At 39.3% G+C, this 25,052-nt stretch overlaps 1 protein-coding gene across 8 annotated transcripts in view; it reads left to right on the forward strand.

The window, feature by feature from the left end:
* Positions 1 to 223: 223 nt before the first annotated feature.
* trpm3 (transient receptor potential cation channel, subfamily M, member 3) overlaps positions 224 to 25,052 on the forward strand; it is a 129,720-nt gene continuing 104,891 nt past the window's right edge. For 7 of the 8 annotated variants that reach the window (XM_077715879.1, XM_077715885.1, XM_077715882.1 and 4 more), the window contains exon 1: positions 460 to 672. In XM_077715879.1, the coding sequence (XP_077572005.1) occupies positions 475 to 672 (198 nt within the window). In that variant the 5' untranslated portion in view covers positions 460 to 474. Of the gene's footprint in view, positions 673 to 25,052 lie in introns of all 8 variants that reach the window. The other variant, XM_077715891.1, reaches the window with a different exon arrangement.

Genomic DNA, 25,052 nt, shown 5'->3' on the forward strand with positions numbered 1-25,052 from the left:
ATCCTTGTCCATGACAAAGAGATGGTGTTAAAAGTGAGAGAACATGGCGTTATCTACAGGTCTTTTTCAATTCCACTCTTTCAACTCATAGCGAACCTCCTATTACCTAAAGGTTCTTTTTTTTCCACCTGCATCTCAGAAGCCCTTAACAGCGCTCCTCCTCTCTCACTCATATCCCTCCCTCTGCCTGTGAGGAGGAAAACGACGCACACGAGCAGAACATGCAACAGGGTGCAGCTTTTTGCGTCGTGGCTTATCCGACTGGGCTGATATAGGGGTTTTCTCTGCTTTTTTTCCTCTGACCACGAGCTCAAACGCTCAGACAAAAGTAACAAAAGGGAAAATTTGGTCTTTTGTCACTTCTCGGACACTGACAAGAAGCTGCAAAGAGTTTCTCAGTTGGCAGAGCAACATGCCACCTGTGGCTGCCGTTTGAGGAAGAAGGCTGGCCTACTTTGAGCATCTTCTTCACCAATGTCTTCCAAGAAGAAGTGGGCTGAGCGCAGGGACACACGAAAAGAGCAAACCTTTGCCACCCGTGACGATGCGTCCGTAGCGTCCGGGGCATCGGGACGTCTCACCTCGAGAGGACGTTTCTCTGAGTCTTGGAGAAGGCTGAGCTCCAGAGGGGGATCCACCAAGAGGGGGCCGCTGGGCTCTCAGCTGCCACCGGTGAGATGTTTTGCTGCTCTCCATTCATTTTACTGTATACGGCTATCGGGGTCATGGCAGGGGGAAGTAGGACACCGAGTTGTCAACTAAAAAGTCGTATGTGACAGCAAGTCTTGCAACGAGGGATTATGGGAATGTATTTGACCAACTTGTTTTTTTTTTTTTTTCTGGGTGTTTCGGTTTCCTCCCACTTGTGGTACGATAGCACCCTAAATTGTCCCTAAATTAACTTCTTGGTTCACTGCCATTGATAGACATCTGAGCCATTTGGACTAGGAGGGATGTCTAGTCTGTCCCAGATTTCTCTATTTCGGGATCTTTTGGACCTAATGTCTGCAACAATTCTACCTATGTTTGAAATGTAACTTGAGGTTAAAATGGTCTATATTGTCTAGATTCTGCTCCCAAATATTAGTTAAAAGTACTCTGTTATACTGGACTGGCTGAGAAGTTATTTAAAGAAAATAATTTGAGAAATTAAGAGAGTCTATTTGTCATCATGGTTGGACATTGGTTTTGGTGTTCCTCAGGGTTCAGTGTTGGGTCCAAAATGTTATTCTTTATATAAATTGCATGCAACGTTTCAAAATCCTACATACTAAAACGAGTTTTATTTATAGATGACACAAATATTTTTTGCTGTTGTAGTTTCATGAACTACTGGGGAGAGGGGAGGCAGTGCAAGTTGTTAGCACGTCGGACTCGCAGTTCTGGGGTCGAGAGTTTGATCCCAGGTTGTTCCTGAGGGGGTGGAGTTTGCATGTTCTCCCCGGGTTTGTCTGTTTTCTACAGTGAGTTCGTTTTCCTGTCACATCCCAAAGACATACTAAATGAATGGTTGTCTGTCTCCTTGTATTCTGCAATTTGCTGGCAACTGATTCAGGGTGTCCCCCGCCTGGTGCCCGTAGTTGGCTGGGATAGGCTTCAGCACCCCCATTATCCTCGTGAGGACAAGTAGTACAGAAAATGAATGAATGAATATTGAGGAGGGTCTCTAATGAAGTCCATAAACTAAAGCCCTGGTATGAAAGAAACAAATTATCATTAAAATGAAGTAAAACCAAAATCATGATATTTAACAATTGCAATGAATACAGTTAAATATAAAGACAGATAGATGGGGTGGACAATGGAACAGTTTTTTTCTTTTGGTAATTATTGATGGTGGTTAACTGCAAAGCTCATATAAAACATTAAAAGTAATTTGTCCAAAAGCATTTCTGTCCTATGTAAAGCAAAACACATTGTTGACCATAAATCACACCACATTTTTTTGCGGTTCTCTAACCATGTTATAATTACACAACTGTGCAGAGGCCTGGGGTACCATCATATATTTTTTATTTTCTTTTATTATTTATTTTTGAATGGCTTTTCTGTGTGTATATTTTCTTTTTATTTATTCTCTCTTCTAGCTTATGTCCAAAATGAAGCAATAAAACAACCAAACAAAAAAATACAAGAACTGCTAGACATAAAACAGTGATTAGTGATTGATAATTAATTCAGTTTTTTTTCATTATGAAATGCCAACAAATTCTGTAAATCTGGGACTTGACAAACACATTTCAGATGTTTCTACTTGTTGCTTTATAAGTGGTAGGGGAGGTAATTTCCAGCTGTAACAATAATCTCAGGTTTGATTTGAAAACAAAAATCACTATTGATAGGTCAAATATTAATTTGAAATTACTTATACATTCAAACAAAAATGTATCTACTCCCCTTTAACTTTGTTTTATCGTTGAAAGGCTCGACAGACTTGATGCACATTTTCCTTCGTGTACGTTTCTATCCATGCCTTGTATCTATCTACTCATGGCTGCCTGATCTTGGGATGGACCAGGGACATGTCTGCTTGATACATAAAAGTCAACCTCACAATGATTAAACGTCTGCTCTATTTTTCAAAATGATTGCTAGTATTTACGGATGAAGGTAAGGGCATCAAAAATTAACTGCTCATTGCCAGCTTTGGCTTTGTCCCCGGACGCTTCGTCGAACGGACGCTTTGTCGCCGGACAGTTCGTCGCCAAACAGTTCGCCTAACCTTAACCACTAACCTTAACCACTATTAAAGAAGACAAAGGAAATTCACATATTCTTTATTAAAGAAAATCAAACTGTAAAAACTTGCTCGACAACATAAACACATTAACATTTACATTACAACATTAACAAGTGCTAATGTGCTCGTCTCTCAACACACTATGTATGAAACGGTTCCTACGAGTGACTCCACTAAACTACTATAAACTGTTCGGGTTTTAATCGCGAATGAATGTGGCTATGATTCTGACTGGATGCTGATATTTGTTATCAAGTATGCCAAAAATACAAAATCTCTGACTTTGATATAGATGCACACATTTGATTTTAAATCAAGCAATCTATTGTCCTTTCAAAGAACAAATTATATTGACTCTATTAATAGGAGCCAATGGGCCTGTTCTTAAAATGGCCGAAAAGTGACGACGTCTAGCTCCGTAGCCTCACAACGTGCATCGGAAATCTAGTCTGTATGCACGATACCTATGGGAATAGCAAGCAAAAAATAAAGAAAGAAGAGGACGAAGAATATGTGAATTTCTTTTGTCTTCTTTTGAATAACTTTTTTAATAAAATAATTTATTGCCTTTTATTTCAAAAACAATCGTTCGCGAGTCCGGCGACGATATGTCTGTTCGACGAACTGTCCGGCGATGAAGCATCCGGTGACGAAGGGTCCGTCGACGAAATGTCCGGTCATGGTAACTGCAGGAACTGACGATGTCAGACTTCCAATCATTTGCTTCATTTCATCCTTCTACTGTGAATTAAAACTATTTTGCCACTAGAGAACGTCTAATCCATTTGAACAGAGAGGTATGGCAGCGGACATTGAGCGAGTTAAGTCTACAAGTTTGGATCAGAAAAGTAAATGAATGAATAGGATTATTGACAGCAGCCTTGAATCTGTTTTTAGCCTCATGGGTCTCATGCAACAAATGTTTTTGTCCTGCAGAAAAAAAAAACTAAGCTAGAGCCTGTGGGATTTGTGTTGCTTGGATATAAGCAGCAGTGAAGTCGAGTGTACGAATCTCATGTACGAATCTCTAAGAGTAACACTGACTGGAGTACTGGAGTATATATACAGTGGCTGAGTGGTTAGCACGTCATTCTCCCTGGACCTGCGTGGGTTTTCTCTGGGTACTCCAGTTTCCTCCCACATTCCAAAGACATGCAAGGTAGGCTGTTTGGAAACTCTAAATTGCCCCTAGGTATGAGTGGGAGCATGAATGGTTGATTGTCTCCTTGTGACCTGTGATTGGGAGACCATTTATTCAGGGTGCCCACTGGCCCGAAGTTTCTATCGAAACTATGCATGCGAAAAAGGTGTCCTTCCAAATGTATTTTACCTCTATGTAAACTAAATTGTTTTCCAGAGCAAAATCAGATGTTTGCAATTTTTTAAAAATCATTTACTAAATATTCAATACAGTGTTCCCTCGGTTATCGCGGTTAATGGGGACCGGGACCACCCGCAATAAGTGCATTTCCGCGAAGTAGGGGTGCCCCTTCAAAAATGCTTAAAGAAACGTGTAACACGTGCACAAAAGCACCACCAAGCAAAAACATCATAGTAGTCCGGATGGAGGATCTTCTGCAATTTTTTTGCACGTAAGAAATATCGTTATTGGGAGTTGTGAACATTGTTTTTTTTGGGCGGTGAAGATGCGCCTGTAAACAGCCATGACATCATCAATGCAATTCCTGAACTCTCACCATGTTATTGACCATTTCTATCGCCTTTTTTTGATGCAATTACTAATTCTTATTGAATATTTTGTTTCCACCTCTTGTAAAATGATGTAATTTATAATTTTAACTTAATATCTTTAAATGTTTTATTTATTTTTTCCTGAAAAAAATCTGCGAAGCTCTAAGTCCGCGATAGCTGAAGCGCGAAGTATGAATAGGATAATAGGATAATATCATTTAATTGAAGAGCACAGACTTCAGAATATTTAGTTGTTCATTTTTGAAAAAAAGGAAATTACCACAAATACCAATTATTATAATATACGTATAAAAAGAACATAAATACAAATTATTAAAATATATATCTATAAAATATTTCCCGTTTTGTTTCCTTTTTTTAAAAAAAGAAATATATCAATAATTTTTAAAGAAGTGGAGTTGATTAATAGATTCTTTGATTAATCGTGGCGGCTCTGAATTTTCGCCTTCAAAGTAACACATTTGTACTCCTTTATTAAAACCATGAATATGGAGGACAAAATTGTGATTCAGGGGGCAGCTTATACTGCGAGAAATTGTAAAATTCAACAATTTTAAGGCAATTTTGTTGCTACTTATATGCTCAGGTAGCTTATATATGAGTAAATACGGTAGTATAATCACATCCATATATGCTCATCATGTTGCTTTTGGTAGCTGCAAGCAGTCCATTGATAGGAAAAGTCTCTTCAACAACAATTTGCAAGCACTGAGCGGAATGTAAGGGCACAATTAAATGCTAAAGAGACAGATTTTTTTTCTTGCACGACACAGCAGAGCTCCAAACAACTGGCAATTTTCTTCAGTGGATGCTTTCAAAATGAGCTACCAGAGTTGTCCTATCAACAAATAGAGATAATTACATGCCAGAGAACATTATTTGATATCTCGTAAACATTGTGCCCCTTTTATTACAATGTGGATATGTTATCGTTCCTTAACCCGGCTATCCAAATGACAAAACATGTCAGTAATTGTGTTGAAAATAGAGTCTCCCATATGTGGCCCAGAGAATCCAATAGCACATTATTATTAAATATGTTAATATCATTAATATTATTCATTCATTCACTTTCTGAACCGCTTATCCTCACCAGCGGGGAAGGCTGGAGCCTGTCCCAACTGAATTTGGGCACCAGGCTGGGGACACCTTGAATTGGTGGCCAACCAATTGCGGGCGGGGCACAAGGAGACGGAAAAACATTCACGCTTACATCCATACCTAGGGCCAATTTAGAGTGTTCAACCAGCCTACCCTGCCTATTTCTGGGATCTGGGAGGAAAGCAAAGTACTCAGATAAAATCCACACAAGCCCACGTAGATCATGCTAACTCCAAACAGTCTGATCCAACCTGGAATCGAACCATTGATTCTAGAACTGTGGAACTGATGCGCCATTCACTCGGTTACTAGGTAACCCTAAATTAATCTCAGCTTCTTAAAATTAACCTTAGCATGTTCATAATAGGAAGTTAAAAATGCAATGACGAAAAAAATCATTCACAGATTGCAATTTCCTATATTTTGACTATATTGGATTCGAGAGATATTTAAAATGCAATGGAGCATCCCAGCTAATATTACCTACATTTGACCAATGTAAAGTCAAGTTAGAAAATATCAGTAGCATCCATCACTCACGCTTAAATGTATATACGGACAAGGCATACCCTCACAAGTGCCTTACTGTGTGCTGCACAAATCAAACAAGTAGAACCCAGGCATCATAATCTCGGGCTCGGGTCATGTCCCTTCCAGGCAGTATTTCGATGCCCTTATTGGGGTGTCACGTTCCTCTGTCTGGTCCAGATGATGCCATTCTTACTTTGATTTTCATTGCTGCAGACAATTCACGTTTGCAAAATCAACACATTCTTGCATTCTTCCCCATGCCCAAGGACCCCGTCAGACTCTCTGAGATCTTTTCATCCTATGGCCCTGTTAGTGATATGCAAGGACACATTGCTATTATTAATGCTTTCAATAGAAATTTACCTTTATTCTGTTTGTATTTTACTCAGCTAATGACCCAGACATATGTGATTTCTTCAACTGTCATTCTTAGTTTAAAAAAAAAAAATCAATGCCAAATCGCGCAAAACAACAGAAAACCCTGCACTTACTACAACTGATCGACTTTTTCCCCCCACTCGCAATGTCATTTTAGTGCACTTCAAAGTTTTTCAAGGTTCCTGCAGGGTCTTGATTCTAATCCTAAAATTGATTCTGATCCTAAAAAAGGTTTTGAATTTTGTCTGCTAGGCCTTAACTTGGTTTTTAAAGTGTGCCTCTAAAATTGTCTAAAATTCTATGAGGTACTTTATTATTTTATTTTATTATTTATTTATTGATTATTTTTTTGGTTATTTAATCTGACCCAGAAATGGCATGGATTCTATTTTAGGTGGTCTTGAAAATCACTTAAAAAGTCTTAAATTTTACTTGATGAAACCTGGAAACTTGATTTTCTATTTAGTGGTAGTATATTGTTGTTTTATGTTGACTATTAATTATGACTTGATGTGATGGTGATAGATGAGCCATCATATTTTGAGTCAGCGTCAAAATAGATTGGACATCAATCATTGGCAATGGTGCTTAAACTTGATCACACAATGCCGAACCGGACAGCTCAAATGGCTACGATGTGTATTACTACGAATTTCAGCAAAGAGTATATGTAGATTATATTTAATTATTGCATTGTAAGTGGTATCTTACTGCAAAATCAATGTGATACAAACCAATTCAATTTTAGATTAAATTTAGTTCAGGTTTCATTAATTGCACTTAATGAGTTAAAGAAAGAGCAGGTTATATTTTGTGTACGTTTCCATTCATTGCGACTTGCCAGACAATGGTTCAAGTGTCTAAAATGTAAAATGTTCACAACTTAATAGGGAGCAGTACTTTACCAACCTTTTAAATGTTCTTTTGGTTAACTCGTAGAATGAGTCAAAGCTCCAGGGTAAAACTTGATTTATGCTCTGGTGCACAGTAGTTTTGTATATGCCAACCTATCTAACCTTCACAGGCAGACGATTGGGTGATTGACACTGCCCCCCTCCTATTATGTGTACTGCCATACCTGGAGAACAGAGAAGTGATGTTGGAATGGTGGATAACTGCTTCCTTGAACTCATTTTTTTTGCATCTGTGTCATTATTGCTATGCCCCGCGGATGATAGAGCCATCTGCAGATCATGGAAGAAGTCGGTTTGGTTGTGGGGGGTGGTTGGGTAGCCTTAAATCCCGCAGCTATTCACGAACCTTGTGTTGTTTGGCTGACATCTTGTGACACAGTTGGACTGAGTGGTGTTGAAATCAGGCACTTCGCCCACTGTCATGTCTCCCCTGGCATTGGAGCCCCACTTTAAACTCTGGCTTGGCCCATTTCTCTGCTTTCCCTGTTGGTCTAGAGTTGATGAGGCTGCCTTGTTTCAAGAAATAAAAATACCCAAATATGTCACAGTTTTAGCCAAATGATGCGTAGTAATTAGATTGTCACAATGAATTATTTGCTATTATGCTCCCATTTTCAATGGTGATTTTTAACCAATTGTCTGTGGTGATTATATTTGCAAATAAGATAAACCGCAAACAGCTATTCACTTATCGGCTGCCATTAAGGGTGGTAGACTTCTAATCTCTTTTGACTGGAAGGGCTGACAGTGATAATTTGCTGTCAACCTCTCCCATTCAAAGGGGATTGAACTTTTATCAATGTAAACGGCACTGAAACATGATCATTCTATGCCAACCACTAGAATAGACTTTTAGCAACAAGTTAGAAAAAACAACTAAACCCATCCCATCAAGTTCATGACATCATCTGTTAATCTCTGGGTACCTCTACTTACAAATGCTTCTACATGTGAGATATTCAGGTTATGAAAAGATTTGATGGGAAACCACAAACACCCCCCAAAACATAAATACACTTCCTGTATCCATTATTTATTGAATTATTTTTTAATTGACATTTTAATAGATGTTTTCGCTGGCCTCACATTCAGTGGCAGTAAGCTGAAAGGTTAGTACGCTGTAGAAGAAAGCCTGCTTGTACAGTGGAGCGGCCACCGTGCGGCAAGGGAACACAGTGCTGGTCAAACCCAAAATGGTGCATTCCATGTGTATGCCTGAATGCTAGAGCTGGCCCGAAATGCGGACGAAGCGGAGTATGGCAGAAGAGCGATAGAAAGCCTTTTTTCCTGGGCTTTTTCATATTCTCCAGGACCATTAGCTCCGGTCGGCGATGAGTTCCTGGTTTGTGTGCCTTTGACCCTGGTTTTTCACAGAATACTTTCTTGAGTTTTTCTGAGTGTGTGTAACCTCATTTTAAGTTGTGTGTTGACAAGCGTGTGTACGTATGTTTACTCAGCTGCCATTCACAATTCTATGGAATCACACAAGTGCCCAGACTAACAAAGTGAGAGAGAGTGTGGCAAATAGAGGCATTTTCTTGTCTTTTGGTGTAGTGTCCCCCCCCCCCCCCCCTACCCCTTGAAGAGTTTTAATAAGCTTAGAATAGTTGGATTTGGTCATTGAAAGGAACTGATTTTAATGTTACATTCATCCCGCTTATGTTTTCTAACTAAATTAGTTTGGGCACTAGACACTTGGTAAGGGCATTGGCTATTATCATGCAAAATATTTAATTTTGTATGGCTGATTACTTAGAGTCCTCCTGCTACTGTCTTTTGTCCATGTGGAGACTGCGACAGTGCTTCTTTTGCAAAGGCAAGGTTATACAAGAGTAATAGTTAGAATGATCTTTGCTGCTTCAATTCATCTGGCCAAAACATAAATAGAACCTTTTTTTATTCGAAGATACCAATTGTACTTGAATAACTGGAAAGACATTGAATAGTGGGGGAACCAAAATGTAACATATCTCAATTTTGGGAAACAACAATACAACACATCTCACTTTTATTACAAATGGAGAATAAGAATTGCTACTCTGCAGACATATGTGGGTGCTGTAGCTCATCACTGCAGAGTAGTGTGAACTGCTCTCATAAAAATTGTGAGAGTAACAGTCAATAGTGCAGATGGTCTGGTGAAGGCATGTTCTTGAATACAATGTCTTGTTTCAGATCAAACTGATGAGCATCTTGAACAACAAACATTTATAATATCCCATTATTATCATTATTATTATACATTCTCATTGTTTCATTTGATTATCACAGTATTCATTGATCATATGTACCGCTTATCCTTACAAGCGTCAGGGGTGCTGTAGTCCTATCCCAGCCATCCATGGGCAACAGGCTGGGAATTCCCCGAATATTTTTTTTTAACAGCATGTCTGCTAATATGTTATCATGAATTTTTCCAGCTGATTTAGAATGAAAGTGTACCCTTTAGAGAGTTATTATAACTTGTTAAGAATGGTGCTAGTTAAGTGATATAATTAGTGAATTATTAGTGTCGAACAATGTGCCTCGCACTAATGAAAAGCAGTTTCATTTAAAAAGCAAAAGGAAGTGGAAAGATGTTATGTGGCGCTACGCAGTGTGTGCGTACCAAGTAGTTGGCCTGTCTGTGTGGCATTGAAGCCACTTCTTTTATCTCCACTTCCTTTAGTGAGGTGCTGAGTTGAGTCATAAACCCAAGACTGGACTGACGGACGACATGTAGTAATCCGCTTAGCAGGTTTCAGTAGATTGCACAAATATGATGGCTTTTTTGATGGCGGTGATGCTGTGTGTTATTGACTGACATCCTTAGCCACAGTGGAAACGGCTGGAAGTATCCTAGTCATTGGCTGCCCTTAACGGCAGTCGACGTCTAATATTTTGGATTATTGGGACTGGAATTGTTGCCAGCCACGTCCAGTCAAAATAGATTGGATGCATCATTATGTATTATTATTGAGTTAGGAAGATGGACAGCACTTAGGTGTTATCACAAAACCTTTTGACAATTTCATTTTATTGGAAATTATATTAGTAAATGATTGAATCAAACCACTGCGATTGGATGGCCACCAATTTAATGTGTCCCCAAAGTTGGCTGAGACTTCAGCACCCCCTGTGAAAATGAATGAATGGATCAAATTAATCCGATGTGAATATTGATAACACTGGGAAGAAAATGGTAATTAGTAATAGAACCCCCCCCCCCCCTCCCCCCAAAAAAAGAAAAGAAAACATTTTGTGCTAACCCCAAAATTACCCCAAGGGATTTATTTTTATTTTTACATTTTTTTATCTATTGATTTCAAAATAACTATTTAGTGAAAAATTCATCATAATTAGCGTGTTAGCCTCACGGTTCTGGGGTTTAGGGTTCGATCCCAGTCCTCACTGTGTGGAGTTTGTAAGTTCTCCCTGGGCTCGTGTGGGTTTTCGTCGGGTTCTACAGGTCCTCCAGGACCTCCTCCACCCCCAAAACATACAGAGTAGGCTGGTGCAACATTCTAAATTGCCCCTAGGTATGAATTCGTGCGTGAATGGTTGTCCGTCTCCTTGTGCCCTGCAATTGGCTGTGCACCGATTCAGGGTGTATCCCGCCTGGTGCCTGTAGTTAGCTGGGTTAGGCTCCATCACCTCCTGCGACCCTCGTAGCAGAAAATTAATGAATGAATATTCCTTACACATCTCTCGCAACATAGCTATATGTAGATAGTATGTGTTGTGGTAGTTACTAAAATTTAGTTTGGAAATCATGCAAGAACAGTAATAAATTCAATCAATTTGGACTTGGTACGATTACTACGAGCAACCCGCGGTCATTTAATCAATAGTAGACAAACAGCTTATTTGTGTCTTATCGTGTTCAAGAAGAATTGTGGTTTTGGTGTCAAGCCATGTTTCCATGACTTAACTGAAACATTTTTACACTTTGACTTTCGTTGAACTTGTGTAATGTGCATTTAAATTAGGCTCCCTCATTTTGTGTGTGAATTTTTTAAAGTATTCTTTGTGGTCAGGAAGGCACTGAACCCAGCCAGAGTGCTGTTTTAAAAGCTGATTTCATCTCACGCTTTCTATTTGAGTGGCTTGCGTTTGTCAGATTTGCAGCCCGGGCTCTGATCAAAGCTCTATAATTGGAGTTTCTTCATCTAATGTATTCTCATTCAAGCAGTGGGCGAGTGAAACAGCAGAAATGCCTAAGAGGGAGAATTTTTTCAGATGCTCAGTCGTGCGTCGGCTGGAGATAGCTTCCATTTAGATGGCTCAGATTCAATTTATTATTGCAAAATTAAATCTGATCCCTGTTTTCCCCCATTGCTGTCTTTCAAAACACTAGCCTTCATAGATTTTTGCAGGCAGTGATTCCAAAGTTAAAAAATCTCAAGTCTTTAATATTTTGCAAAAAATGTTCAGCACTAAACTACAAACTCAACTTTCGTCTTACTGAGATGTAGAGAAAGCATGATATGTTCTTAATCGAACCTTGTCATTTTTGCAATTAAATATATACATGCTTTACTGCTATATCAACATTTACGAATCAAAGTCCATTGACGTGTGCCCTTGAACGACAACAACCAGGCAAAGCGTCTGATGCAGTGCGCTTTAAGACTGCAATGCTTGCTGCGCTAAAGCTGCTTTATAACTTTTTAATAAAATGCTTAAGTAAACGTTTAATAACCCAAACTGTAAGACCGTGGTTACACAAACAGGCTATTCTTATGTTGCCATAGTGACTTGAAGGCTGCTGCACTTTCACCTACAACACTAATCTAGGAATAGGCTGTGCGTGCTCTTTAGATCTGTTTCAATTCACACTGCACTGAGTTCAAACAGAACTGCCTTTGCTTTTGTGATGGATGACACTGAATAATGCTGACCGATTTTTTTTTCTAAAATTGATTGGACGTCTAGCCCCGTCAATGGCAGCTATTGAGTTAAAATGGCATCCGGGTGTACAGATTTGAAATGAAATGATCATTCCAGCACCTTGTGACACTGAGCTGTGTCTGCGTTGCTCTGTTGACTCAGAAGATTAGCTCGGCAAAGACTAAAGTGTGGTTGTGTACTGGATGGTGTGTGCGGATGTGTGCAGATCCCTGAATTGACAACAGGGCCTTTGGAGCTAAAGGTATTAACAGATACTATAGTGCTATATTAAAATTGTGTATAAGCTACCATTTTTTTGTGGCAGTTGCGTCATCAAAAAGACCTATCCTTGACTGAAAGCAACATTTTGATAGTACTATATATCTATATCCATCCATGTATATATCTATATATACAGTGGGGCAAATAAGTATTTAGTCAACCACCATTGGTGCAAGTTCTCCTACTTTAAAAGATTAGAGAGGTCTGTAATTGTCAACATGGGTAAACCTCAACCATGAGAGACAAAATTTGGAGGAAAAAAACAACAGAAAATCACATTGTTTGATTTTTAAAGAATTTATTTCCAAATAAGAGTGGAAAATACGTTTTGGACACCAACATATAAACAAGATTTCTGGCTGTCAACGAGGTCTAACTTCTTCTAATGAGTTCTAACGAGGTCTCCACTCACCTGTATTAATAGCATCCGTTTTAACTTCTTATCGCTATAATAGACATCTGTCCACCACTTCAGTCTCTCACAAACTCCAAACTCCACTATGGCCAACACCAAAGAACTGTCGAAGGAGACCAGAGACAAAATTGTAGACCTGCACCAGGCTGGGAAGACTGGATCTGCAATAGGTAAAACTTGTGTGTAAAGAAATCAACTCTGGGAGCAATTATTAGAAAATGGAAGACATACTAGACCGGTGATAATCTCCCTCGATCTGGGGCTCCATACAAGATCTCACCCCGTGACAAAATGATAACAAGAACAGTGAGCAAAAATCCCAGAACCACACGGGGAGACCTGGTGAATGACCTACAGAGAGAGAGAGAGAGCTGGGACGACAGTAACAAAGGCTACTATCAGTAACACAATGCACCACCAGGGACTCAAATCCTGCACTGCCAGATAGTTTCCTCTGCTGATACCAGTACACATCCAGGCCCATCTGCAGTTTACTAGAGAGCATTTGGATGATCCAGAAGAGGACTGGGAGAATGTGTTATGGTCAGATGAAATAAATATAGAACTTTTTGATAGAAACGCAGGTTCTCGTGTTTGGAGGAGAAAGAATACTGAATTGCATCTAAAGAACACCTTACCCACTGTGAAGCGTGGGGGTAGAAACGTCATGCTTTTGGGCTGTTTTTTCTGCAAAGTGTAAAGGAAAGAATGAATGGGGGCCATGTATCAAGAAATTTTGAGTGAAACTCCTTCCATCGGCAAGGACATTGAAGATGAGACGTGGCAGCCAGAGCAACAAAGGAGCGGCTTCGTAAGAAGCATTTCAAGGTCCTGGAGGTCTCCAAATCTCAACCCCACAAAAAATCTGAGGAGGGAGTTGAAAGTCCGTGTTGCCCAATGACAGCCCTAAAACATCACTGCTCTAGAGGGATCTGCATGGAGGAATGGGCAAAAATTCCAGCAACAATGTATGAAAAGCTTGGGTTACAGAAAATGTTTGGCCTCCGTTGTTGCCAAAAAAAGGGTACATAACAAAGTATTGAGATGAACTTTTAGTATTGACAAAATACTTATTTTCCACCATGATTTGCAAGTAAATTCTTTCAAAATCAAACAATGTGAGTTTCTGTTTTTTTCCTCCACATTCTGTCTCTCCCTTCCATTCATCATTAAAACAATGGTGATCTTTTGATTCAGGCATGGCTTCATTTTTCAGCTTGTGGAGCTCCCATTTGTTTTAAAGTGACAGGAAAGGTCAGGTGTTCAATATGTTTTGCGTCTTGATGAAGGTAAATTATAAACATTGTCTAATGCTCTAGGATAGTGATTACCAAACACTTTTCAGTGTTATCCATCGTCCTTTCTTTCATCCTTCTTTTCTATCACCATCGAAGCTAATTCTGAAATTCGAACTTGTCCTGTCGTTTTTCTGGCAAACTTTTTAAATTTGATTTATTGCTGAAAATGTTCGTTCCCGGTTGCGACAGGCTTGCTTGCTTTCGAGGTGTTCGACCTTTCTTAATGATGTCCAGCTTTTTTTCTTGAAAAGTCTGTCTGGAAAATGGCTTTGCCAGCAAATCTGCAACCAAATCCATTTGTTTTCCTCCGTCGGCCATTGTGGGTTGATTTTGCGAGCTCTAGCTGGCTCACTCAGGCTTTGGCCCGCCTACTATATAAGTAGCCATAGTCGGTGAAAGCAATGACATATCCCTACGACTGCCAGAAGGCAATGGCATATCCCTACGGCTGCGAGGAGGTATTATGGCGTTGTCAACTCAAAATCTGAGAGGTTAAAGCAACACAGTCTTATCGACGCCTGTTTAATGCAGCAGAGCCTGCAGAACTGATTGTGAAGGCCTTGAGGCAGATTTCTGATCCTGGCAACAATAATGACTGAAATGTGATTGGATTTGGAATTATTTAATAAGTATTGATGGACAAAATATAACATATGATTCAGATATTTCTTAGGCCAGCAGAGAAGACTTTGAAGGCCCTCTCGGCCCGCCACTGCTTTAATCTTACAATACCAACATTTAGATTCAATAAGCGCTTACAAAACCTGCACATCAAAATTTGCGTTGTCTTTGAGAGCAACTATTCATGGAATAGCAGACTGAATAATCATCACTTTCTATGCAGTCTAAGCCTTCAGTTAAAAGATGTAATGAATTTAAAAAGGCACCTTTCAGTCTGATTGGTTCTAGCATATTAACTGCTCTCAATAATACCCCAGTGAGTAGGGAAAATTGTTTTTTAGCACTAATACAACACAGATGCAAAACCATTTCCACAAGCTTGCAGACTTTTTATGCAAAAGAGCCATTATCTTAAGCTTGGACGTGTGAATACCGGTGTATTTAGCTTTGTGAGATATACATAGAACTTACTGTATATTATCTTTTTCTTACTTCTATTTCACATATCAAAGCATTTGATCATATACTTAGTCAAAATGATAGTAAATTATGCATTGTATTAATTCCTTCTACCATTACATTTTATATTATGTTCTAAAAACACACTGTAATCAACTCTACATTGCTGTTACTGTTAGATAAATCATGTGGAACAACCACAAGATGTGCCTATACTAGGAAATCAGGGGTGTGGAAAATAACCACACAATGCAAACATATGGTGCGGAAATAAATCATGCACACTCATTGGCTGCCAATCATGGTAATAGATGTTTAATCCATTTGAACTGGAAAGGCTCATCATGTTTCAGAGACACCGATGGCCATATATGTCAAATGTCAGATTAGATGAGCTAATAAAAGTGGACATGCATTGCCACCACCATTACTTCTACACTGGGAAATAATCAGACACCAAAAAAAGACCTACACAATTATTAATAACATGATGTCTTGTATTAATGTTTTTCTTTAAATAATTAAACATTTAGGTAAATCGTGATTTTAATTTTTTTTTTTTTCGATATCGCCTAGCTCTAATAATGACTAGACAGTCAGAATTTTCAGGGTCGACCATTAACTATTCAGTCGTTATTTATTATTAAAAATATTTATAGGAATGCTTCTGCAGCCTGCATCAAATCTCCACTTTAGGTTTTTCTTACCCAGTTTTTGTTTTTCTCCTCAGGATCAGGAGGTAGAGTGGCTATCTTGTAATTGCAATTGTAGTGACTACCTTCAGAGGCGCTAGGGACCTTCAACGCTTTATTTCTTATTGGCGGAGACAGACTCTTCATCAGCAGTCTTTTCTTTATTTGCAATATTTCATTTTTTTAAAATTGGCTGGTTTTGACGGCAACAGACTATTTAAACTTTGAAGACCTGGAAACATCCAATCCCTATTCAAATGGTTTAAATGGTGTCATAATTTCAAATACTAGCCTTGTTTGGAAAATTAACCATAAGGCTGTCTGGTCATAAGCACCATTTACCCAGCGGATAACGTTTAACTTTGTTGCTTTGGGTAAATGTCACTGCTGATGCTCCGGAAGAGAAACAAAACATTTAAAAAGATTTTCATTGTCAAATGTTGAATACAAAGAAATGCTACCATAGCAACAAAGAAGTCTATTTAAAAAAAACAGAAAAATCAACATTTCTATGAACGTGGTAGCATACACGTGATCGTAATCATTGCCCGTCTCCAGATGGAGGACGATACTCGACACAGCAGAGGTCTTCCTGCTTCCTCAGGGCAAGACAAGTAGGGGGTCGCTGTGTTTGTGTGTGCGTGTGCATTCTCAGAGCTATTGAACTGTCATCCTGAGAATAAGTGGCGCACACAGGCAGCCAAATTTGATAACCGCTTTTTCTAGCGTCCACCCAGAATGCAAAACTTTGTTAGCACATACCTTCAGTCACATTTTTCCAGATATCTAACAATATTTCTAGTAGGTGTAAGAATATATGTTCATGATGGATCAGCTCATCCACAGATGATACTTATGTACTCAATCATAGTTTTCAGTGCTTCAGGGAATAGAAAATAATTTGAACGTCTAATTGTCTGTGAACAGTAAATATAAATATTTTGCCGGATCGTTGGGGCTGAAAAAAAAACAAAAACAAAAATTAACAAAAACGATTGATGATCTGTGCCCCCTTTAAGAATTTCTAGTTAAAGGGACAGACAACACATTTATTATGTGCCTTTTTATCGGAAACAATCTTGTTTAGCAAATTAAAAAAGAAACTGTTTTTTTCCAATGTGTATATATGACTCACAAATAGATAGTACATATTATTTGGAGCTATACATCAGAAAATAAAATAAAATAAACTGGCATTTCTGTGACTGGACGTTTCCGTGACCGGACGTTTTGTCTCCGGACACTTTGTCGACCGGACATTTCGTCGCCGGCGTTTCGTCTATTGCATCTTTACTGTAAATTAGCATTAGGGTAACAGGCTATAGTTCCATAATTTCTCGCATATTAGCCGCCTCCATTAATAAGCCATACACTTAAAATTGCCTTGAAATTGTTGAATTTTAAAATTTCTCTCACTTAAGACGCCCGCTGATTCACCCCTTTCACCTCCATATTCATGGTTTTAATAGGGAGTACAAAAGTGTAAGCATGTGGTATTTCGGAGATAATGTATAAATCGATTGCTGGAATGCACATTCCTAAAAGGTGTTGCCTGCATGTGGACAAATGTCGGTAGCGGTCTAGTTTGTCATCCCTAGGTAAGATGGTGGTGCAAGCAATGGCAGGCAGAAGTGAGTTTTTTTCACGTTTTATGCAAGATAAGTTTTTTTTTTTTAAATTTCATTCATAAACATCAAAATATGTTTTCTTAAGTGCTTTATCTGTTTATATTTCTCTATTTTGAAATAAATGACCGTATTGGCAACATTGTCTTGCGTTATGGCGTTTTATCTTGTCACCTTGCAGTTTTGTGCATGTCAAGTCTAATTTGTACTCATATAAGCTGTACCCTCGATTCAGTCATCATTTTTTGAGCGACAAATACGGCGTATTTTACGAGAAAATACGATAGATCCTTTCAATTGTTGCCAGCCATCTGTCACTGTCAGCCAATAAGTTAATTACACATGAATACATCTACCAAGTCTATAACTTGGTTTGCACCCCGTCTCTTCAAGAGCATACTGCTTGGTTTTGTGTGATTGACAAGTAGTACTGGAGCTAGCTGTCACTCCTGTCACTGGGCAAATAGACGGTGTCACTGGGTCTGCTCGTCCTGTTGCCACAGTAAGGAACCTGGCTGTCATGACACACCTATTGAGGATTGCTCCATGTCACTTTGCTATGTAGAATTTGGAAACCACACATGAAGACAACTTAGAAATACAGTGGTATCTCGACATACGATGAACATTTCGATCAAACAATTCGCCCTAGATACGAGAAAATATTCAAAATGAGAGGAAGCCAGGTGAGCATGGCACTGTCTTTTTTGCCCCATCTCTTTCATGTATAAAATATATCTACAAGCACTGGACGGAGCTTTGCATTTCCCCCCGTTTTTTTCCACCATTAGTCAATGCATACTACCTACTAAGTGAACAACAATGGATCGGCAGAGTTGTGCAAAGAAAAGGCGAACGTTGACAATCAACATTAAGCGTGAAATAATTGAAAAATATGAGTGGTGTACGTGTCACCGAGCTTGCTCGGCAATACGAGAGGAATACGTCAACCATATCCACCATCCTGAAGAAGAAGGACGCAATTAAGGAGAAGAGGCCGTCCAAAGGACAAACTAAAATTTCCCGCCGGCACAGTGACATTCATGACGAGATGGAGAGCCTTCTTTTATTGTGGATAAAAGATAAACAGTTAGCAGAAGATAGCGTGACCGAGTCAACTATATGTGAAAAAGCCAGCGGAATTTACATGGATTTAGTAACAAAGAATGGATCTGAAAAGGGCAAGCCTTCAACACCTTCAGAACCCTTTAAAGCGAGTCATGGCTGGTTTGAAAAATTTAAAAAAAGATCTGGAATACACTCGGTTATTGTCTTTGAGCTTCCTTTCATTGCTTTCCCCCCTGGTTGCACTGCCTCTAGATGTGTGTTTTCATATTGAAGGGTTTAACCAATCACATTTCAGACATTATTTGTTGCCAGGGTCAGAAATCTGCCTCAAGGCCTTCACAATCGGTTCTGCAGGCTCTGCTTGAACAAGCGTCGAAAAGACTGTTGCTGTAACCAATCAGATTTCGAGTTGGCAACACCACAATGCCATGTCGCAGTCGTAGGGATGTCATTGCCTTGTTGCAGGTGTAGGGGTACGTCAATGCCTTCTCGCAGGCGTAGGGATACGTCATTGCCTTCTCGCAGGCGTAGGGATACGTCATTGCCTTCTCGCAGGCGTAGGGATACGTCACTGCCTTCTCGCAGGCGTAGGGATACGTCATTGCCTTCACGCAGGCGTAGGGATACGTCATCACTTTCACCAACTTTGATTGGCTAGTGGCCAAAAGCTAACTGTATCTGGAGCGAGCTGCACAAGCAAATATATATTGTTATGTTGATTTGAAGCTATTTTCAAGATGGACTATGACAGAAATACGACAGGAAAGGCTCAACTTTCAGCATTAGCTTGGATGGCAATACGGTTAAAAAGGATATTTGGTAAGTAAAATATGAATATATTCCCAAGTAATATTTCAAATGTGGGCCAAGTTCTAATATCTGAAAAGCTACAGCATTTGTATTTAGGCTCCAGTGTTTGTATTTAATCACTAAATGCTGTTAAGAAGTGGATTTTACCCCACTTGAATGCAATTTTTGCCGTTTTGCGTGTGGATGTGTATGGACGTATCGACAACGTTTATCGTCTTTTTCCCGGAGAAATGATACTGGGCCCAGTTCTAATGTCTGAACAGCTCCAGTGTTTGTATTTAATAAATAAATACTGTTTTCGGCTGGATTTTACCCCACTTTTGGGCAATACGCCATTGACATTAATTGCTGTCTTTTCCCATGAAAATTACCTACCGTTCCGGTTGTAATGTTTGAAAAGCTCAAGTATTTCTATTTAATAATTAAAAGCTGCTAGGAAGTGGATTTTACCAGTAGAAGGCGCTACGAGAAAATTCTGTACAAAACATCCATATTATTTAAAAGAGCTAGAAATACAAATACGTGTTGTACGGAAAATGAAGTTTACTGTATCTTGAAATGGCAATAATCATGAGCGTTGTATTCCATTTCCATATGTTTATTGTTGTCTCAACACCATCTGATTCTGAAGCACTTTAAAACATCTCAGAAAATTGCACATTTGCCAAGTTAATTTTGCCTTGGGGGAAATGAAACACTTGTGAGACCATCTTGTCGAGCCTTCTTGTCGGCGAGGGACTGAATATATGTTAATATCGTGGGAAATTGGAATTAGTGTCCACATTCCCCTTTGGATTTGAATATTTTAATTGTATGTGTGTAATGCCATCTTGTGGTTCAAAGGAAAAGTCTTTGAAAACCCTGAGAGCATCATGCAGAGTCTACCTTGCAAAATAGTATCAGGCCAAAAGCGGAAAACCTAAGTAAATTTTCGTCTATATGTACATTGTAGACGCAAATTTCCTTGGGTTTGCAGCTTTGGATCTGATGTTATTTTGCAATTGTAGGCTGCCATCTAGAGTCAATACAGCGATAGAGCAGATTCGTATTTCACGCTTGATGTAAAAGGAAAGGATATAATTCATTTTTTTGTGTCGACTGGTCAAAATCTCTACAGAAAGAGAGGTAGAAAGTCAAAGGTGGCTTGTAATGAAAGACTTTAGCACACATACTGTATGTACAGAGTACACACAAAACCCCCCTACTGAATAGCAAAGCACATGATGGACAGCTCCTGCGAGGTCTGGGAGGCCCCTAGAGAAAGCGAGACGGTGGGAGGTGAGCTGAAGATTCTTAATGTCAGTTGCTGACTGTCAACTGTGACTTGGAACTACAGGCTCAAAGGCAAAGTGGGATACTTCACATATAGTAACAACAATGTGAGCGCCATCAGGCGATTATGCTAATCTGTAATGAAGTTTTCTGTAGCTATTCCTGTCTTTAATTTAAGCGGGAATTTGGAGATGTGCTTCAGTTGACTTATGTTGCTGGCAGCAGAAACACAATAGTTTGCTTTTATTGCAGCTCACTCAGTTTTCCCCTAAAGGTTTGTCATTTTAAGACAAACTGTTCCATTTTTTATGTGCATATACACTTAGCTGACCTCAATAACTCATTGGCTGCCATTGACGATACTAGATGTCCAATCCATTTCAACTGGGAGGGCTGCCAGCAAATGAGGGAATGGTTAGTTAATGTCATCCGTCCTAAATCAAATGGATTGGACGTGCAATAGTGATAAATCCTTTTAAATTCACAACAAATGGATGAAAAGAGCGTTGTTACACGACAGGGTTAACTGCAGCTGTTATCTTAGTTTTATTTTTGTTTGTTTGGTCATTAACAGCCACCCAATGGTGCAGTGGTTCATGCTCCTGACTTTGATGCGGGCAGTCTGGGTTCAATTTCCACTTGGTGGAAGTGATTGTGAGAGTGAGTGACTGGCGACCAGTCTAGGGAGTAGTCTGCCTTACGCCCAAAGACAGCTGGGTTAGGCTCCTGCAAATCCCACAACACTTTTGCGGATGGGCGGTATGGAAGATGAATGAATGTTCATTAACATTTAACAATTTAACACGGGTGGTGGAAAAGTGGTTAGTGTGCGCTGCTGCCATTGTGATGGCGTCTGTTTGATTCCCGCTTAAGTGGGTTGTGTCAGGAAGGGCCTCCTGGGCAATCCGTTACCTGGGAGGTTCTGAATTAAGCAACTTTTGCCGTTGTAAAATAGAGTTTCAGGGCGGCCCGGCCAGGGAGTGGTTAGCTCATTGGCTTCACAGTGGGGGCGACCTGGGTTCAAATCCAGTGCAGAGATTGCATGTTTTCCCCGGGCCTGTGTGGGTTTTCTCCAGGTAATCCGGTTTCCTCCTACATTCCAAAGACATGCATGGTAGGCTTATTGGACTCTCTAAATTGTTTCTAGGTATAAGTGAGTGTGAATGGTTGTTTGTCTCCTTGTTACCTGCGATTGGCTGGCCACCAATTCAGGGTGTCCCCCGCTTCTGGACCGAAGTCAGCTGGGATAGGGTCCAGGATCCCCATAGTGATGTTAAAACGGTTCAGAAATTAGATGAGAATAAAGTTTCGTTGCACATTCACTCGGTGGAAAGCAGTGGTGCGCTTACTCTGAAGTCACGCAGGAAGTTATGCAGAGGTGTACTTAGAATTTTACGGGAAAATACAATCTTTCTGTTGACGGGGGTGGGGGCATTAAATTGTTCCAGGGGTGGGGGGGGGGGGGTAATTAGGGGCAACAGAAAATAATTGAGAAGCAACTGATTTAGTATATAAGTCATTGCACGATAATTAATATTTACCCATTAAAATTTGTAATTTACATATATAAGTAAAAAATTTTATCAAATAATTATGCCTAGGCGGGCCAGTGACCAAGTGGTTAGTGCCTCACAGTTCTGGTGTCGAGAGTTAGATCTCAAGTGACTCCTTACAAAGTGGAGTTTGCATGTTCTTCCTGGATTTCCTGCGGGTATACTCTGCTTTCCTTCCACATCCCATAAACATGGTTGGTAGGCTGGTTTAACACTCTAAATTGACCCAAGGTATATGTGTGATAGTGTGAATGGTTGTCCATCTCCTTCTGCCTTGCAGTTGGCTGACCACTAATTCAGGGTTTCTCCCACCTGGTGTCCATATTGAGCTGAGATAGGCTCCAACACCCCCACAATCATTGTGAGGATAAGCACTTTGGAAAATGAATGAATAAATGAATATTTATGTATGTACTATAAAAAGATAAACAATTATAATATTCTTTATTAAGCCATTAAAATGAATAAGAAACAGAAAGATAATTTCAAATGAGGAGGAATTGCAGTTGGCAGTTAACCCCTAAACACACTTACACACGCGCATGGCGTCATTTTCTGCTGGGTTCGGGCAGCTCTGATGTCCGCCTGCAGTGCGCCAACCTCAGTTCCGGCATCATGAATACGAAGCTTCGTTCTAGTCGATTGGAGGTCAGCGAGGTGTTGAGAGATAGCCAATGGGAAAGCAACTCTACAATGACAACTGCAAAAATACTACACACAGGATGTGTATTTACATTTCGTTGGATATTTGATTTCGTTTGACGTCTTGTAACTTGGATTCATAACTTGGGACAAAATTTTTCTGATTGAGGGTTTTCGTAACCTGAATATTTCATATGTAAAAAATATTCGTAAGTAGGGCCACTTTATAAATAATTTAAAACAATGTGATCTGAAACTATTTGGTGGTACATTTGATTCATCATTTAGAGAAAATGTAACCATCGTGAATTTGAAATGGATGTTGCTGTTAAAACCTTACATTTGCATTTTTGTCTTATAAGGGAACTTGTTTTAACTACTTATGGTTAACAATAAACATGCAATTACTGACAAATAATGGCCAAGGCATTCAAACTATATTTAAATACAGTGGGGCTGCCTTGACTGATTATTAAATTGAATTAATGTAAATGCATGATAAGACGCTAGTATTTTCCTCAGCTTTGAACCCTGTGGTTTTTAATTCAGACTGATTTGTTTATGGATTTTTTTCCCTCAATTTGAATATATGAATTTTTAAAGGCTGGATGTCGTGTGGTGTAAGAAATACTCCATTATACAATGTGGACACCACAGCTTGCACTGTAAAGGGACAAATATGACTTTCTTGTGAATATTTGTGGGTGTGGCCTATTTACAGCATTTGATACCTATTTAATTGTTTAGAGATTTCTAAAAATTCTGAAATCTACCGACAAATTTTCCCAATCCTGGGGACACTAATACTTCGTTACCAGCCAATCGCTGGGCACAATGAGACGAACAACCTCTCATATGGACATTTTAGATTGTTCCATCAGCAACAACAACAGGAAAACACTAAATATTTTCTATTTATTTATTGTAAATATTTGTTTAATATACCTAAATAAAAATTAGAGTTAGCATACTTGCTTTTACATTGGATAACAATGATACTGTTATGTAGCATTGCTAGTTCAAATTTTAACATCTCATTTTATTCACATCCAATGCACATTTCCAGCTAAAATGTTCAGCCTATAGTAAAGTAATAGAAAACAAACAAACATCCATTGATAATCATATGAATCAAAATCTCTAAAATATTCAGTTCTTGGTCAACAATTGGGGTGGCCCAACGGATGAGTGGTGAGCGTGTCGAGCTCACAGTTCTGGGGTCATTGGTTCGAACCCAGGTCGATACAGCTGTGTGGAGTTTGCATGTTCTCCCTGGGTCTAGGTGGGTTTTCTCTGGGTACTCCGGTTTCCTCCCACATTCCACAATCATGCATGTAAGGCGGGTTGGGCACTCTAAATCAAGGGGGGGCAGACTCGGGTTGGTTCGCGGGCCGCGTTAACGTCAACTCAATTTAATGTCGGTTGGGCCATTTTAGATATATTTAGATTTTTTTTCTTTATAAATGGATTAAAAGAACTGGTTTAAAAGCCCTGAATGTACAGTTTTTTAAGTGATCTAAAATAATGTTGATTTTAGCTTTTTAAAAAATCTATTTTTAGATTTTTCAAAATGATTTTTGAACTAAAAACACAGATAAAAATGGATTAAAAAATTACAATTATCGATTTAAAGGGAGGGAAAATCAGGAAATTTAATATAAATCTATACTCTTCAATTAAATCTGATCTTAAAACAGAAAGTCGGCACTCATGATTTACTTTCCCGGGCCACACAAAATGCTACGCGGGCCAGATTTTGCCCCCGGGCCGGCACTTTGGCACAAGTGCTCTAAATTGTCTCTAGGTATGATTGTGAGTGTGAATGATTGTCTGTCTCCTCCTGCCCTGCAATTGGCTGGACACCAATTCAGGGTGTCTCCCGCCTCAGCTGGGATAGGCTCCAGCACCCTCGCAACCCTAATGAGGACAAAACGGTTCAGAATGAACGAATAGTTAACAATTAACATAGTAATTTGTTGCAGCCCCAGTATTACCAACATTTCTTAACAGCAGTGCTAATTTTATTACTGTTGACGGTGATCATCAAATCGCCAGCCCTTTCCAGTCCA

The sequence above is a fragment of the Stigmatopora nigra genome, chromosome 4 (assembly GCF_051989575.1).
Source record: "Stigmatopora nigra isolate UIUO_SnigA chromosome 4, RoL_Snig_1.1, whole genome shotgun sequence".
In the NCBI taxonomy this organism is placed as follows: domain Eukaryota; kingdom Metazoa; phylum Chordata; class Actinopteri; order Syngnathiformes; family Syngnathidae; genus Stigmatopora; species Stigmatopora nigra.